This window comes from Microcaecilia unicolor, chromosome 9 (assembly GCF_901765095.1).
Source record: "Microcaecilia unicolor chromosome 9, aMicUni1.1, whole genome shotgun sequence".
In the NCBI taxonomy this organism is placed as follows: Eukaryota; Metazoa; Chordata; class Amphibia; order Gymnophiona; family Siphonopidae; genus Microcaecilia; species Microcaecilia unicolor.
In genome coordinates this window covers 152468140-152484922 of record NC_044039.1, presented here as the reverse complement: position 1 = coordinate 152484922, position 16783 = coordinate 152468140, and the positions used below count along the sequence as shown (strand labels likewise).

Sequence of the window (16783 nt, the reverse complement as noted above, 5' to 3'; positions counted from 1 at the left end):
GACAACCAGGTTGCCATGTATTACATCAACAAGCAGGGGGGGCACCGGATCTCGTGTCAGGAAGCCGTCAGCATGTGGCTGTGGGCTCGCCGTCACGGCATGGTGCTCCAAGCCACATATCTGGCAGGCGTAAACAACAGTCTGGCCGACAGGTTGAGCAGGATTATGCAACCTCACGCTCAATTCCTGAGTAGTGCGCCAGATCTTCCAGGTGTGGGGCACCCCCTTGATCTCTTTGCATCTCGAGCCAACCACCAAGTCCCTCAGTTCTGTTCCAGGCTTCAGGCCCACGGCAGACTGGCATCGGATGCCTTCCTCCTGGACTGGGGGGAAGGTCTGCTGTATGCTTATCCTCCCATACCTCTGGTCGGGAAGACTTTGTTGAAACTCAAGCAAGATCGAGGCACCATGATTCTGATCGCTCCTTTTTGGCCGCGTCAGATCTGGTTCCCTCTTCTTCTGGAGTTATCCTCCGAAGAACCGTGGAGATTGGAGTGTTTTCCGACCCTCATCACACAGGACGAAGGGGCGCTTCTGCATCCCAACCTCCGGTCTCTGGCTCTCACGGCCTGGATGTTGAGAGCGTAGACTTTGCCTCTTTGGGTCTGTCAGAGGGTGTCTCCCGCATCTTGCTTGCTTCCAGGAAAGATTCCACTAAGAGGAGTTACTTCTTTCTATGGAGGAGGTTTGCCGTCTGGTGTGACAGCAAGGCCCTAGATCCTCGCTCTTGTCCTACACAGACCCTGCTTGAATACCTTCTGCACTTGTCTGAGTCTGGTCTCAAGACCAACTCTGTAAGGGTTCACCTTAGCACAATTAGTGCATACCATTACCGTGTAGAAGGTAAGCCGATCTCAGGACAGCCTTTAGTTGTTCGCTTCATGAGAGGTTTGCTTTTGTCAAAGCCCCCCGTCAAACCTCCTACAGTGTCATGGGATCTCAATGTCGTTCTCACCCAGCTGATGAAACCTCCTTTTGAGCCACTGAACTCCTGCCATCTGAAGTACTTGACCTGGAAGGTCATTTTCTTGGTGGCAGTTACTTCAGCTCGTAGAGTCAGTGAGCTTCAGGCCCTGGTAGCCCAGGCCACTTACACCAAATTTCATCATAAGAGAGTAGTCCTCCGCGCTCACCCTAAGTTCTTGCCAAAGGTTGTGTCGGAGTTCCATCTGAACCAGTCAATTGACTTGCCAACATTCTTTCCCCGTCCTCATTCCTGCCCTGCTGAACGTCAGCTGCACACATTGGACTGCAAAAGAGCATTGGCCTTCTATCTGGAGCGGACACAGCCCAACAGACAGTCCGCCCAATTGTTTGTTTCTTTTGATCCCAACAGGAGGGGAGTGGCTGTGGGGAAACGCACCATATCCAATTGGCTAGCAGATTGCATTTCCTTCACTTACGCCCAGGCTGGGCTGGCTCTTGAGGGTCATTTATTTTTTATTTTTATTTTTTTTTTACATTTGTACCCCGCGCTATCCCACTCATGGCAGGCTCAATGCGGCTTACATGGGGCAATGGAGGGTTAAATGACTTGCCCAGAGTCACAAGGAGCTGCCTGGGCCGGGAATCGAACTCAGTTCCTCAGTTCCCCAGGACCAAAGTCCACCACCCTAACCACTAGGCCACTCCTCCACTCACGGCTCATAATGTTAGAGCCATGGCAGCGTCGGTAGCCCACTTGAAGTCAGCCACTATTGAAGAGATTTGCAAATCTGCGACGTGGTCATCTGTCCACACATTCACATCTCATTACTGCCTGCAGCAGGATACCCGACGTGACAGTCGGTTCGGGCAGTCAGTGCTTCAGAATCTGTTCGGGGTTTAGAATCCAACTCCACCCCCCTAGGCCCATGTTTATTCTGTTCCAGGCTGCACTCTCAGTCAGTTGGATAAATTGTTAGGTCAATCTCAGTTATGCCCTCACCGTTGCGAGGCCCAATTGACCATGGTTGTTGTTTTGAGTGAGCCTGGGGGCTAGGGATACCCCATCAGTGAGAACAAGCAGCCTGCTTGTCCTCGGAGAAAGCGAATGCTACATACCTGTAGAAGGTATTCTCCGAGGACAGCAGGCTGATTGTTCTCACAAACCCGCCCGCCTCCCCTTTGGAGTTGTGTCTTCCCTTGTCTTTGTCTTGCTACATATGGGACTGACGAACACGAGCCGGTTCGGGCGGGAAGACGGCCGCGCATGCGTGGTGCGCATGGGCGCGCGAGGACTAGCAAAGGCCTTTGCTAGTGAAGTTTCTGATTGGAGGGGCTGCCGTGGACGTCACCCATCAGTGAGAACAATCAGCCTGCTGTCCTCGGAGAATACCTTCTACAGGTATGTAGCATTCGCTTTTATCTTCCATTAAGCGTAAACAGTACAATATCTGAAGTATGTGGTGTATCTGAGTGGGAGGGGCTAGCAATTATGACATCAACAAGGTGAAACCATTTTCAGTTGAACAAAAGCAATTAAAATAGGGTATATATGCCAGTCATTTTCAGTGCTGTAAGTTACAAATTGCTTTTTCTTGGGTAATTTAAATGAATATGGAATCAAAAGGCAAATATCTTGATCCATACGCACTCAAGTATTGTCTCACTCTTGTGGTTGAGTGGTGAAAGCTGAATGCTGTGTTATGTTCAGACAAGCACTAAATCCTGGCTCCAGGTATGTTCCTATTTCAGGGGTGGTTTTTTTCCCCTTCATTTGAGTGTCTATTTTTATCTCTTCAGTATGATTTATTATATTGATCTACTGTATGTTGTCAAATTCAATAAATAGAAATCTGAGTTTCCAGCTCAGTTAAATCAGCTGCTTTCTGCTATGTGTCTTCAAGAAACCTCACTCATAACTGCCCAGGGCTTTTGCCTCTGTGCCTGTGTAGCTCAGCAACTATACTAACAATCCTTAGGATCAACAGACACTGGCTTTTTCCTAATCCAATTACACATGTACCTTGGTATGGTCACTAATGACTCGGGGTGGGGTCTGTGGCACTTGCTCTCATAACATCCTTAGCCTCAGCTGGGGCTTGGGAATCAAACCTGAATTTCTCATACTTAGTGTCATTGAGCCTAAAAAGATATTTGCATATCTTTACATTAGGGCTACAGAGGAGTGTCTTACTGAATGGGAAAGGTTCAGCAGGCTGCTGGATTACATTTAGGGTGATCCACTTAAAGGCCTAACGAAATTCTAGCTGTAAAGTCTCAACCATTTGCACTAGTTGTAGACCAAATTTGGCTCTATTGGCTGTAGCCTATATCATTTTTTTTCTTTTTTTTTTGCTATTGTGTCTTTTTAATGTAGCTAAAAGTAAGAATGTTGTCATCATGGGGAAGGTGTGCTTTTTCTTCTTACAAAGGACAAGAGCAATACCATCTTAATAATCTGCATTTGAATATGATTAGTTGTTTGTCTATAACAATTGGATCTAAGCTTATATGTGAAATGTTGCATCGTTTTGTGGAACCATAATGGGGAGGGTTTTTTTTTCTATTTTAGAGTAGTGGGTCTTAATCTTGTTTGCTCTAAGCAAAATACCAGTTTAAGTGTTTTACTTCTGTGTTTGACCTGGTGCTGCAATCTTTCCTAATAAGTCAGGTTTTCAGGCAGTCCAGTGAATATAGATTAAATATACTTATATACACTTGCTTTCTGATGTTAGCAAAGAGGTCTTACTTACTGAAAAAGACACCTTCTAACAAGGCTCCAAGATTAGGGGTGGAAATCACTACTGGTCTCCAATGCAGAGTGATTATGGAAATACTATACTAAGAATGCAGTAGTCAAACACACTCTAAAAGAAGTAGGAAGCACCCTCCCTCTCTTTTAAATGAAGCTCGCCATGTGACATCTTTACAGTTGAGCACAGCTGTTTCTCAATGGGAAAAGACATATTATTTGCCAGAGCTTTTAAAAATTTTCCGGCCGATATTCAGCAGGTGACAGCGATTTTATGTCTATCGCCAGCTGTATTCCCAGATATTCAGTGCCGGTCTGTGTCCAGGCATCAGCATGGAATATTCGGTTGTGTGTTGGCCACTAAAACTTTTGTGGTTAAGTTCAGTATTCAGGTCTTGATCGCATAAACTGAACCATTTAGATAGGACTGAGATTTATGCAGCTGAATATCGGCACTTAACCACATAAGTGCCAACTCTTCCCCTGGAACAACCACAAGTTAGTCAGTTTTGACTCGGGCGCTAACTGCGAATATTCAGCAGTATTGACCGTTAAGGGGCCCTTTTACTAAGCTGCGTAGGCACCTACCCGCGTCCTACGCATGTCAGTTTTGAACAACCATCTGGCTACCATGTGGCCCAGGCAGCAATTTAATTTTTTATGCGCATCCACTAAGTGCGCCGTAAGGTAATCGGCATTGTACGCGCGTAGACCATTACTGCCCGGTTAACGCATGAGACTTTACCGCTAGGTCAGTGGGTGGCGGTAAGGTCTCAGGCCCAAAATGGGCGCAGGCCAATTTTTATTTACGCTGAAAATGGACCTGCGCACGTCCAATACACACATCTACACCAGCACAGGCCACTTTTCGGTGCACCTTAGTAAAAGGACCCCTGAGTGTCTCTGAATATTAGTGGCTAGCCATAGACATGCTACAGTTGATTTATATTAAGTCCAAAAAATTGGTTATGTAAATCAATATAACAAATACATTCTATGAAAATTAGCCCAATGTATTTTAGCAGAAACGCCTTTGTCCAGGTAATGTAGCTGAAAAAAAAAGTTAATATAGTGTCATCTACAAAGGATGGGAGCAAATATCAACTGAGACAGCATTGACTGAAAAAACAACCTTATGAAATAGTGAAATAATATTAGTAAAACAGGACATCAAAGAGAACTAAGAAAGAAAACAAAAAAAAAGTGCAAGAGCCAGAAATAAGCTTCTATGTACGAACTCCTATGTATGGCAGCATAAAAAAAACCAAATTAGTTGTACCTTGGGGCACACTCTATGGTCACTCAAATCTTTACTAGAGAGCCAATGAGCAACACCACTTGAAGAAATATTAGGAAACAAAAGAATATATAAAAACAGCTGGTTTGCACCAGCTTCATAACATACAACAAAATTATTTCTTGCAGGGGCTGGAAACATAATACATTTAAAACCAATAGCAAATGTAATAAACAAAATCATATCTACCTGTAGGGGATATCTGGTAACCTTATCTTCCTAAAAAATTATTTTAAAAGAGGTATACAACACCTGCTTCAAAAGCAGAAGGAAATAGAAACCCTAGATGTTTAAAACTGCAATGGATAATAAAATGAAACTAATAAAAAGACTTATTTTAAAAATAAACAAAAACAAACACTAAAAACCACAGACTTGCATTGCAAACCACAGTGCCAAAGTTAAACAATGACAGCTAGTACCATGGCACCTGCTTAATATTGAAACAATCAGCATCAGAGATTCTTCTCACCTGTGCTGTTGATTGATAGTATGCTCCAATTGGGATCATCTGCTGCAAAACTTGGAAATAAAACTTAGAATACTGTAAAATAGCCCAGCTCACTTCTTTCCACTCATCCTTCTGCCAGTTTCTCTTATCTTCCCACCAGCCTTGCCCTTTCCCCCAGTTGTTTTAAATCTTCCTTCACCAACCCACCAGGCTGCCTGTTACTTCTCTGTTTGTCAGCCCAGCAGCAGGATGTTTCTCCACAAGCCTTGCGGCAGCTGCTCCGTTTGACCCAGCAGCACCTTTCAACTTTGGGGTAGTAGTGGCCTTTCCTTGGCCTAAAACTTTTCAACCCCAGTTGTTTTCTTTTGCTTTTATCTCTGGTTTCAGTAGACAGTGGTTTGCAAAAACTAAGAACAATGCTCAGTAGTGTCTGGAAAATGAATCCAAGTTAGAAATATTTTAGGAGCTGTGTTTCAAAGGGGAACAGAGACTTAGGGCTAGATGCACTAACCTTAACGAGCCAGCAATGTGGTTTTTAAACTGGTTCTAGCCAATTTAAACGCGCAAGTAGTAAACAGGGACATGCACAAAAGGGCATTGTCCTGTCACAGTAGCAGCTAACGAAAACGGAATGCAGATGAGCAAATTAGTATTATAACTAGTAAAAAAAGGCCCGTTTCTGAGACCAATGAAACGGGCGCTAGCAAGGTTTTCAGTGGAGAGTGTGTGTGAGAGTGACTGTGTGAGAGAGAGAGATGGAGTGAATGTGCGAGTGTGGGTGTGTATGACATAGTTTGAGGCTGTGTGTGTGAGTGTGTGTGTGTGAGAAAGAATGTGTGCAGCTGGGCCCCCCCCCCCCCCCTCCGTCAAGGTGTTTTGGAAAAGAAGTAGGAGATCCCAAGGGGTCACGTTGTGACGCGATGGCGGGGCAGACACTCATGGAGAAAAAGCGATCTACACCATGACACATTTAGAATGTTGGGAAACTTGAGGCTTCATTAGAATGTTGGAGGTGCGGGGGGGTCACGTGATGGCAGGGACCTGAACGGACGTCTCGAGGCTGCTCTCCTCTCCCAAGCTTGACAAAACAGCTATTTACAGCGGCACTGACGAACTTAGACCCGCGGTAACTGAAGAATAATAAAGCGCAGTACTCACTGACCCGACGTGGAGTAGGAGGAGATCCTTTGGGTGTAGACGCACCGGTATGCCGCCGAAGACTCCGCGGACACAAAAAAAAAGCGAAGCGAACGCTATGGACAAGATGGCGTCCGGGAAAGAGCAGGCTGCAGATACCAACAGTCAAACCCCGCCAGTGATCGCGCTGCAGGAGGCGGCGATCAAAGAGATTATGAAGCACATGGCAGCGGTTTTAGATGACAAGCTTTCTACCCTACATGCTTTTATGGACGAACTCAAAGAGAACATGGCATTGCAGGGGAACCGCATACAACAGGCAGAGGAACGGATTTCTCAGCAGGAGGACCTCGCGAATGGAATGTCTACTCAGCTAATTGCGTTGGACAAAAGGTGCAAAGTGCTGGAAGACAGAGTAGAAGATCAAGAAAATAGGAGCAGACGCAATAATATCAGGTTGGTGGGGGTCCCAGAAATTGTAAAAGAAAAAGATTTATGGGACTTGGTTGAAACGTGGCTACCTAAAGAACTGGGCCTCGTGGTGGAGGGACAGCGTCTAAAGGCAGAAAGAGTGCACCGCGTGGGAGTGCTGAAAGAACAACATAGCAGGCCGCGCCCGGTAATTGCACGTATTTTTAACTATGCGGACAAGGCCCAGCTGATGGAGAAATATCGCCAGCGCAGGAGTTTGGTCTATAATGGAACTAGTTTACTGATGTTTCAAGATTTTTCCCCCAGAGTGTCGGAGCTCCGCCGGCGTCTGTCTCCTTATTGTTCTCAGCTCTTTAATAAGGGAATTAAGTTTTCACTGCAATATCCAGCCCGGGTGAGAGTGCTACATGAGGGTCGCGTTCTATTCATGGAAAAACCTGAGGAGCTCCAATCATTCATGGAGCAATTGAAATGAGGGGCAGCTTAAGAAAGCAGTACCACAGAGGACAACTAATGGGGGATGCAGATCTGGATCACTTGAGAGTTCATTCACGGTCATTGATCGTTTGGCCAGAAGGGGGTACTCTCCAGGAGGGAGCTCTGGCTTTTTGCCGACTTACTACAGCAGTGGAGCGTTGGTGAGAGGAACGCTTACTTTTGGCGCCAGAATCAAGTAGGATTAGTGGATCTTATTGGGAGACTCAAGAACAAGCCCCCAGAGCTATGTTCATTTGAAAGGATCAATGCAGTTTGGCCAACAGATGTTCGGATGCTGTGTACAGCCTCTCCTCTTGCTGCTCAGACATGTTATTTAATTTTTCTTCAGTGGCAGGTGTGCGGGACTCCCTCGCACCTGCTCACTGCACTAATTAAAGGGGCAGCGAACAATCAATATGTACAGGCCTGTATAAAAACGCATGAGGGGGGGGGGGGGTGTTTATGAAGACTGTGTTTATGAAGACTGTGATAGATGTTGTTGCAAAGGGGGGACGATTCAAGTTGTTATAGTTAGCCTGTTTTATGTTAATTTTAGAAGTTGGTGCCTTATAAGGGGTCCATGGGGGAGGGGAGCAGCTTTCTTGAACAGGGTTGCAGCACTGGTTGTTCTAGGGGGGAGGAGGGGGGATAGCGGGGAGGGAGCTGCACGGAAGGGGAATGAAGAGGAACTTAGGAGGTGCGTTGTTTGGGATTTGAATGTGGGAAAGGAGCAGTTTGATGAGAGTGATTGTGGGGAAACAATGCTGTGGGATAGGGCTGGAGGAGGGGATGGGAAGGGAAGGGAAGATGGGAAGGGAGGGGGTGGGGGGGAGGCTCCTGGAGAAATGGGGATCCAACCGAAAACAAAATCCTGGATTTGGCAAATTGTACGACAGGGAAATAGAAGGGGGGTGGTGAGCTGGGACATCACCCCAAGATACTATAAGGGCTGCTTGAACCCTAAAGTGATGTTGACCAATGAGTAAATTAAGATTTGGATCGCTTAATGTTGATGGGATTCATTCACCTGTCAAACGTTCCAAGATCCTGTCTTACTGCGCTAAGATGCACATCGATGTTTTATTCCTGCAGGAGACTCATCTCTCTCAGATTGAACACCAAAAGCTGAAACGGGGATGGGTAGGGGAGGTGGTCTCGTCTTCATATAATAGCAGACAGAGAGGAGTGGGTATATTATTTCATAAAAAACTCCATGTAAGCATGCATAAGTTAGTTCAAGACCCAGAGGGCCGATTTATTTTGTGGCTGGGGGAAGTAGCGGGACAGAGGGTCGCCCTTTGCTCTGTGTATGCACCCAATGTGTATTCCCACTCCTTTTTCTCCAACCTGTTAGCGCAGTTGGTCTCGATCGCTGGATATCAGTTGATATTGGGCGGAGATTTTAATATCACGGCGGACCCCTCGATTGACTGCAAGCCAGCAAAAACTAGAACATCTGCTTGGGAAGGCAAGGGGGTGCAATTTTTGATGCGTGAATTAGGGCTGTTAGATATTTGGAGGGTATTACACCCGGAATCTTATGAATACACTTTTTTCTCACAGGTCCACGGAGTCTATTCCAGGCTGGATTACTTGCTTTTGGACCCATCTTTTTTATCAAGAGTAGGAGAAGCAAATATTGTAGATGGAGCTGTCTCAGATCACTGTCTGGTATGGGTGGAGATACACTGGCGTCAGGGAGAGGAGGTGCGACAGTGGCGCATGAACCCAACCCTTTATTTAGATCTTGACTTTAGAGCGTTCCTGTTGCAAAAATGGGACAACTACCTAAAAGAGAACGATCCTGAGTCGGTGGGCCCCATAACATATTGGGAAGCCGGGAAAGCAGTGATGCGGGGCCATATCCTAGCCTACACAGTGAAAATAAATAGAGAGAGGAATAGGCAACTGATCACATTAACTAATCAATTGCAGCAGCTGAGGGGGCAGCATATTCGCACTAGGGAGGAGGGAGTAAGGCGGGAGTATTGGGCGGTGAGGAGGCAGATAAATGATATTTTAAATGCCAGGGCAGCCCACGACATTAATATGTACAAATACAATCTTTTCCGCTGGGGAAATAAGGCAGGGAAGTTGTTGGCCGCATTGGTGCGACAGCGAGGGGCAAAGAAGATTATTAGCAAGATCAGATCAGCCGACCGGAGAATGGTGACGTCGATAGAGGACATACAGGAGGAATTTGTAAAATTTTATAAAGCATTATACAGCAAAGGAGAGATAGATAGAGAGCAGAGGGAGTCCTTTTTCCGTGATCTTGCCCTCCCTCAGTTGACGCAGGCACAGCGAGATGTACTAAATGCCCCGGTGGTCGGAACGGAGGTTTGCCAGGCAATTAAGAGATTGAAATTGGCAAAGGCCCCTGGGCCCGATGGGCTAGGCCCAGAGTGGTACAAAATTCTGGGAGAAAAGTTGTGCCCTCCGTTTCAGGAGCTGTGCCATCATTTGTGCACTGCGGGAGGGGGTGACGGTGGAGGGCTGACTCATGCACACATCGTGGTGCTCCCAAAGCCGGGAAGAGACATGGAATTGTTGGGATCGTATCGCCCGATTTCACTCTTGAATCAGGATATAAAGCTTTTTGCAAATATCATGGCACATAGGCTGGGAGCAGTCTTACCAGCATTAATACATACGGATCAAGCAGGCTTTGTGCCGGGGCGATACGCGTCATCCAACGTTCTTAGAGCCTTGTCGGTATTGCAGAAATGGGGGACTGTGCCGGGAGATGCCATTATCACCAGTTTAGATGCGGAGAAAGCCTTTGACAAGATCCTGTGGGATTACTTGTTCTGGGTGCTTCCCCAATTTGGCATTATGGGAGAGTTCCTAGGGGGCATACGAGCACTGTATAGTAACCCTACTGCCCAGATCTTAATTAACGGTACGCTGTCCCAGTCCTTCTCTCTAGAAAGGGGCACACGGCAGGGGTGCCCATTGTCGCCAATGCTGTTTGTGCTCTCACTGGAACCCTTTGCCATTAAAATTCGACAGTCCAGGGAGATTACAGGAATCAAGATGGGTGTTCAAGAATTTAAAATAAATATGTTTGCGGACGACATGCTCATATACTTGGATAATGCCACCAAGAATGTACCTAGATTAATAACGTTGCTTTTGCAGTTTGGATCCTTCTCTGGGCTGCGTATAAACTTCGATAAGTCGGAGGCCCTACCGGTGTCGTCGCCCTGTAAGTGCCAGCAGGTGCACTCTTTTCCCCTTGCGTGGTCCACGGGCACTCTAAAATATCTAGGAGTGTACCTACACAGAGACTTGAGAGTAATATACCGCAAAAATGTCCAGGACAAATTGGACAGTTTACGGAAGTTGTGTCATCAGTGGCGCGACCTCCCTCTCTCTTTACTAGGAAGGGCAGCACTGGTTAAAATGGTTATGTTGCCAAAGATATTATATCCTATACAGATGCTACCTTTATGGATCACGAGGAAGGATGAATCCTACTACAAAGGGTTCATTGGAACTTTTCTATGGGCAGGGAGACGGGCGCGGATAGGTTTTGCCAAACTGACACTGGATAGGGCAAAGGGAGGGATAAATTTGCCAGACTTGCGCTTATACAACGTGGCGGCTATGCTGCGCTGGATCCACGAATTGCACTCGGGGAATTCCAAATTTGCGCCGCAGGCTATATGGCAGGACGAGCAGCTTCAGCAGTCGGCATTCAATTTTTTGCAAGGGGGGAGGAGCAGGAAAGGGAGTATCGGGTTTTTGCTCCACCCATTGAGGCGGGCCTGGGCTTGGTGGAGAAGGGTATTAGGGGAGCGGGGGGTGCGTCACCCTTCCTTGCAGCAATTGAAAACCCTCAATTCCCAGCAGGACAAGGAGGGTCGCGTTTCAAAATCTGGGCCAGTAATGGATGCCGATATGTGGGAGATTTTACAGCATTGGGGGACGGGCTTTTCCCTACATTCGAGCAGGCAAGAGTTCAATGGAATTTGTCCCAAGCAGATGTTCTGCCCTTCTTACAATGGAGGCATTACTGTGCGTCCCTGACTCCGGTACGGTCCCAGGGGCCGACTTTCTCCCGGCTAGACAAGCTATTTTGTCAAATGCCAGAAACGGCCAATAAACTGGCAGTGTGGTATGCGGTGGGGAGGGAACAGAAGGAAGCGCCCTTTTTTGCTGGCTTAGCACGATGGTGGAGCGAACAATTGGGGGAGGAAATTACTACGGGAATGCTATCCAAATGCTTCCAGGGGGCGTTTAGAATGACCTCCAGTGCAAACCTACAAGAAATGCAGTTTAGACTGCTCCATGGTGTTTTTATAACGAGGGAGAAAGGTAAACGGATGGGATTATGGGAAGATGACACATGTGTGCGATGCAAACACAAAGTAGGGTCCCTTGTGCACACCTTCTTGGAGTGCTCGAAGTTGGGCACCTTCTGGACGGGGGTACTGGAGACATTGGGGCGTCTGTTGACAACGCAGGTGGAGTGGTATTATAGGGTGGTACTACTAGGGGATGACGACACTTTGAGAGGGCGAGGATTATCTCCATCACAAGTGCGCTTTGCCTGTGTAGCGCTAATGCTGGCCAGGAAATCAATACTGGCAAACTGGGTCGGTGAAGCACCCCCAACTGTACAGCAGTGGAGGGGCAGGATGACGCAGATGGCGCACTGGGAAATGGAGCGCACTAAATCTTCCGGCCAGAGGGGTCAAGCATATAGAGATATGTGGCGACTTTACGTGGCTATGAATCCAGGTTCACAAAGTTCTCCGGGAGAGGGCGGGGGGTTGGAGGGGGGAGGGGAGTAGCGGGGAAGGGGGGCTAATGTGGGGGGGAGGGAGATAATGAAAAAACCGGGTGTATGGAACACTGACTGACTGACTACTGGCACATGCAGGGGCAGCTTAACGGAGGAGTAAGTGACAGCATATTAAACTGCTCTATGTACAAAGAACTTTGTTGCTGGTAGGGCTACCCTTGCTTTGGAATTATTTGCGTTGTAATGTAATGCTGTTGGTGTTCTAGTACCTTAATAAAAATTACTTATAAAAAAAAAAGAATGTTGGAGGTGCGTTTTATATAGAGAGATGTGTATGCGATGCAATGTACTACCGTTTTCCAATCCCCTTACCATGGAAAACCTAATGGGAGGTCTGCATCTCTCGTTGGGGCTGCTATGAGGGAATCGGAAGGAAACAAAAGCATACAAACCTACAGCTGTCTTTTGGGGGGGGGGGGGCTATTTTCCTGCTCAAACCTCCCCGGAAAATTCTTGCAGAGCTGAACAATACCTATAGCGAGCTCCAAAAACGTCTGAGAAGGATGACAATCTTGAAAAAAAAAAAGTCCAAGTGCTCGTCAGGGACGTCCTTCTAAAGTACCTAACATGGACATCCTTCACTCACAAAAACAAAAAAGGACGCCCCTGACAAGCACTTGGACGTTTGCAGCTTTCTCCAAGTGAAGGGCTACTACTTATTTTAATCATTGCTTTAAAAGTTGAATGAAGGAGCTTTGTCCCCCTTCCTCATCGCCAGCTGAAGCTCCTTGAGAGGACTAATGGACGATTGTGAGGCCCCCCCACGGCCTCTCAGCCAATCACAGAGAAAGGGAGAGGCATGCTACATTACATTCTCCAGAAATACAACTCCCACATAATCAGCTGCATTCTAAAACCTACAGAGAGCACTTCCAAAATCTTTTTCTTGAATGGATTTGTTGTGATCGGGACAAAGGCTTGACTGTGATCCTGTTGCCAGGGGTTCGGCTGGTTCTGCACAGAAGGGTTCGCGGATTGCTAAGTTTTTTTATTTAAAGGAGAAAAGTGGAGTTCAGAGGACAAGAGGAAGGTGCAATCGTGAACTGCAGCTGTTATCTGTGCTGGGGAGGTTCCCGAGTCCTTGCTGCACTGTCTCATCGCATCTGTCCCTCCCTCCGGCCCATGGATGAAAAGCCAATCACAGCGCGTTTAGCTGACACCCGTGACAGCTAAACGTGCTGTGATTGGCTGAGAGAGACCTGGAGGAGGGGCATTGAACGTGCTGCTAACACCCCTGTTGTTTTTTGAGTGAAGGACGTCCATTAAGGACATCCTTGGCATGTGCAGAGCAGCCAGCATAACACTTGGCTGCTCTGCGTATGCTCAGCTGGCCGACTGGCTTGGAAGGAAATTGTATGCAAATGAGCTAGCAGCGAGCAGCTCATTTGCGTACGATTACCTTGATGCATGCCCATTTCTTACCAATTCACTAAGGAATTGGTAAGGGAAGGGCTTTAACGTTTTTGTTATTGCATCTACCCCTTAGTCACTTTGGGGCGTTTTCACTAAAGCTTAGCACGCTGTGCTACATGATCCATAGATATAAAATAGGATGTTAAGTATTTACAAGCAGATGATCAAAACCCAGCGCTGTTCCAAACAGCGTTCCAAATATAGCGCTGGAACAGCGCGGGGTGTTATTAGACCTATGATCAGAGATAATTGCATGCAAATTTAAGCACGCAATTATCTCTGATCATGGGGTAGAAGTGCGGGAGAATTGTGCCTGAGCATGCGCTCAGCATAATCCTTCACTTGTTTTGACAGGTCTGGGCTGCCCCAAGCGACAGGGGGGCTGGAGGTCTGTGCAATTTGTCTGCAGTGTTTCCAGATCACAAGGGGGCATATCAGGGGTGGAATTAGGGCGGGCTTAGGGCATTCCTAACACTCGGGCATTTTATAGCCGTAATGGAACAAAAAGAAAACGTTTAGGGCTAAAACTTGAACGTTTTGATCTCGACCCGTTTTTTAGAACAAATAAGGCACAGAAAGGTGCCCCAAATTAACAGCTGACCACTGGAAGGAATCAGGGATGACTCCCCCCCTTGCTCCCCCAGTGGTCACTGACCTCCCCCCCCCCCCCTTCTCACTCCCCAAGGATGGGAATAAAAGTAGTACTTACCAGCCTCTATGACAGCTTCAGATGTTATAGCCAGTTCTATTAGAGCAGCAAGCCAGGTGCCTGGAGTAGTATAGTGAGTGGTCAGTGCAGTGGATTGTGGAGAAGGGCGACCCAGGCCCATATCTCACGCTACCTGTCTGTCACACTTGTGATGGAAAGTGTGAGCCCTCCAAGACTGACCAAAAATCTACTGTACTCACATATAGGTGACCCCTTCACCCATAAGGGCTATTGTAGTGGTGCACAGATGGGGGTGGTGAGCTTTGGAGGTATCAGCAGACAAGATAAGGGCATAGTGGTTAAATGTGTATCTGGGAGCTTTTATATGAAGGTCACAGCAGTTCCCCATTGCTCTCCTGGGATGTCTGTGTTGGCTCCTTTTACATCCCAATGGCTTGATTTTGTGGGTTTTGTACTTGGACGTTTTGTTTTTTGTTTTTTTCGAAAATGGACAAAAAAAAGATAAACGCACAGAGCACAAAACCATCTAACATGTGGCCATTTTCGAAAGAAAAAAAAGATGTTTTGCTGTTTTGAAAAAGGCTATATTTCCTATTCAGATTTGGGACAATTAGCGCAAAATGTCCAAAGTCCAACTTAGACGTCATATTGAAAATGCCTCTCTATAGCCCCTCCAGAGACTAACTCCTCTACCAATGTCCAAAGTCTTTCAACCTCTTCTGGAACTTATCTTTCTCCACCTTGATATCATCCCTTATGAATTACATAGTAAATGACAGCAGAAAAACTGATTAGCCCATAGACTGCATCCTGTTTTCCTTCTTTATTCTCTAGCACTTTGGATAGATGCAATAAAAATTCCCAGGCTTAACAGCTTATCCTTCCCTTCCCATCACCAGCCATCGTGCCTTTTAGTCAGTCTCTTGATCCTGTCCTACCCATGGCCTCTAGATCTTTTCCAATCATGTGCAAATTCTCAGTGCTGCCTCCAGTATTCCAGACATTATCTTCCTTTTTGGTTCTAGAATTGGAACCATAATAAAGGAAAGGGAGCCTGTCCATGTGACGACTACTGAGCCACAAGGTCTGCTTGCTTTTGTATAAGTAGGAAATAGCGCATAATCAGTTTAGTAGACTTGTCATATGGGTGCTGCGTTAAATTGAAGAGTATGTTCTTCCTGATGCAAAGAAAATGTTGCTAGAAGCGGAAAAAGATGTATATATTTCCAAAGGCCATGCACAAATTCTGTTTTTCTTTTCCTCTTCAAGGTTACACAGTGTGGGCTCATAATCTTATTGCAATTGCCCGTCTCCGTGGCTCCGATTTGAAAGTGCTAGAAGTGACAGAAGAAAGCATCGATTTTGATCAAGGTGAGCTGGCTGATCAGGATGTTGATCCAGTGCACAACCTTATTGAGCAGGTATCTTTAGGATTGGGACGACCTTGGCATGCAGTCATGGACATTGAACTGCTCAGTGTCTTTACTGAGCCAGCTCGGCACTTTTACAGGGAGATGCAAAGCTTCAGCGAAGGCGTTTAACTTTTTTTTTATTATTATTATTATCATTTACCTTTTCCTGTGGTTACATATGCAAGTAGGGTCCTATTATGTTTTTTTCAGTAGTGTGAATTAACCCATTTGTGCTGTGACTAATCAGTATTAGCTATATAGAATTATATATGTATATTCTACTTCTTGATCAAAGAGTGTAGTCGGGTATTGGTTTAGAAGTTGACAGTGGCATGGTTTAGGGCTTTCACGGTTAATGGACTATTCCGCCACAACTTAAGGAGGTGCAACTGGAGGTTGTCTGAGATTGCAAGCTAACTGCTTTTTGCCGAGTAACTTTGCATTTGCAGTGTTTTACTATTGTGTCCAAGTGCTGTGCTCAGGAGCCAAATTATTATTTTTTAAATATCAGTAGCCCAGTGGGTATGTATACGATGCACTGTTGTCATGCAATCTAGTAGCATGCTGTTTACTTGGTAAAAAAAAAAAAAAAAAGACAGACAACTCGGTCACTTCTTTAGAAGGATAAACCTTAAACTTTTTGTTTCATATATGTATATTTTTGAAACATGAATTTCTGTAGCCTCCCAGCTTATTTTCTTTCTAGTATAATACTAGTCACTTGTGTCACTGGGCAGTGTTTTCAGTATCTGCCTAATTCCTAGAGTATGAGTCTTTGAATCTTAGACCTTCAGTGGTCTATTAACTTTTTTTTTTTTAGTTTGTCCACACAAATTGGCTTTAGAGAACAAAATACTCTTGAGTGGGATAAAATATAAACTTAGATACTTAAATTGGAAATCTTATCACTAACAAGCAAACATTAGTCGTGAAATCCCTAGCAACTAAGTCACTGGATTTTCTCTGTCAGCGCCTGTGTCAGCTGCCAAAGAATAGATTAAAAATGAA

General features: G+C 46.0%; 1 protein-coding gene across 1 annotated transcript in view; it reads left to right on the top strand.

The window, feature by feature from the left end:
• The window catches only part of LOC115477379 (F-box only protein 33-like), a 61376-nt gene extending 45400 nt beyond the window's left edge, over window positions 1-15976 (top strand). Inside the window, exon 4 of the mRNA XM_030214218.1 lies at window positions 15633-15976. Within this exon, the coding sequence (XP_030070078.1) occupies window positions 15633-15904 (272 nt within the window). The 3' untranslated portion in view covers window positions 15905-15976. The remainder of the gene's footprint in view (window positions 1-15632) is intronic.
• The last annotated feature ends 807 nt before the right edge of the window (window positions 15977-16783 follow it).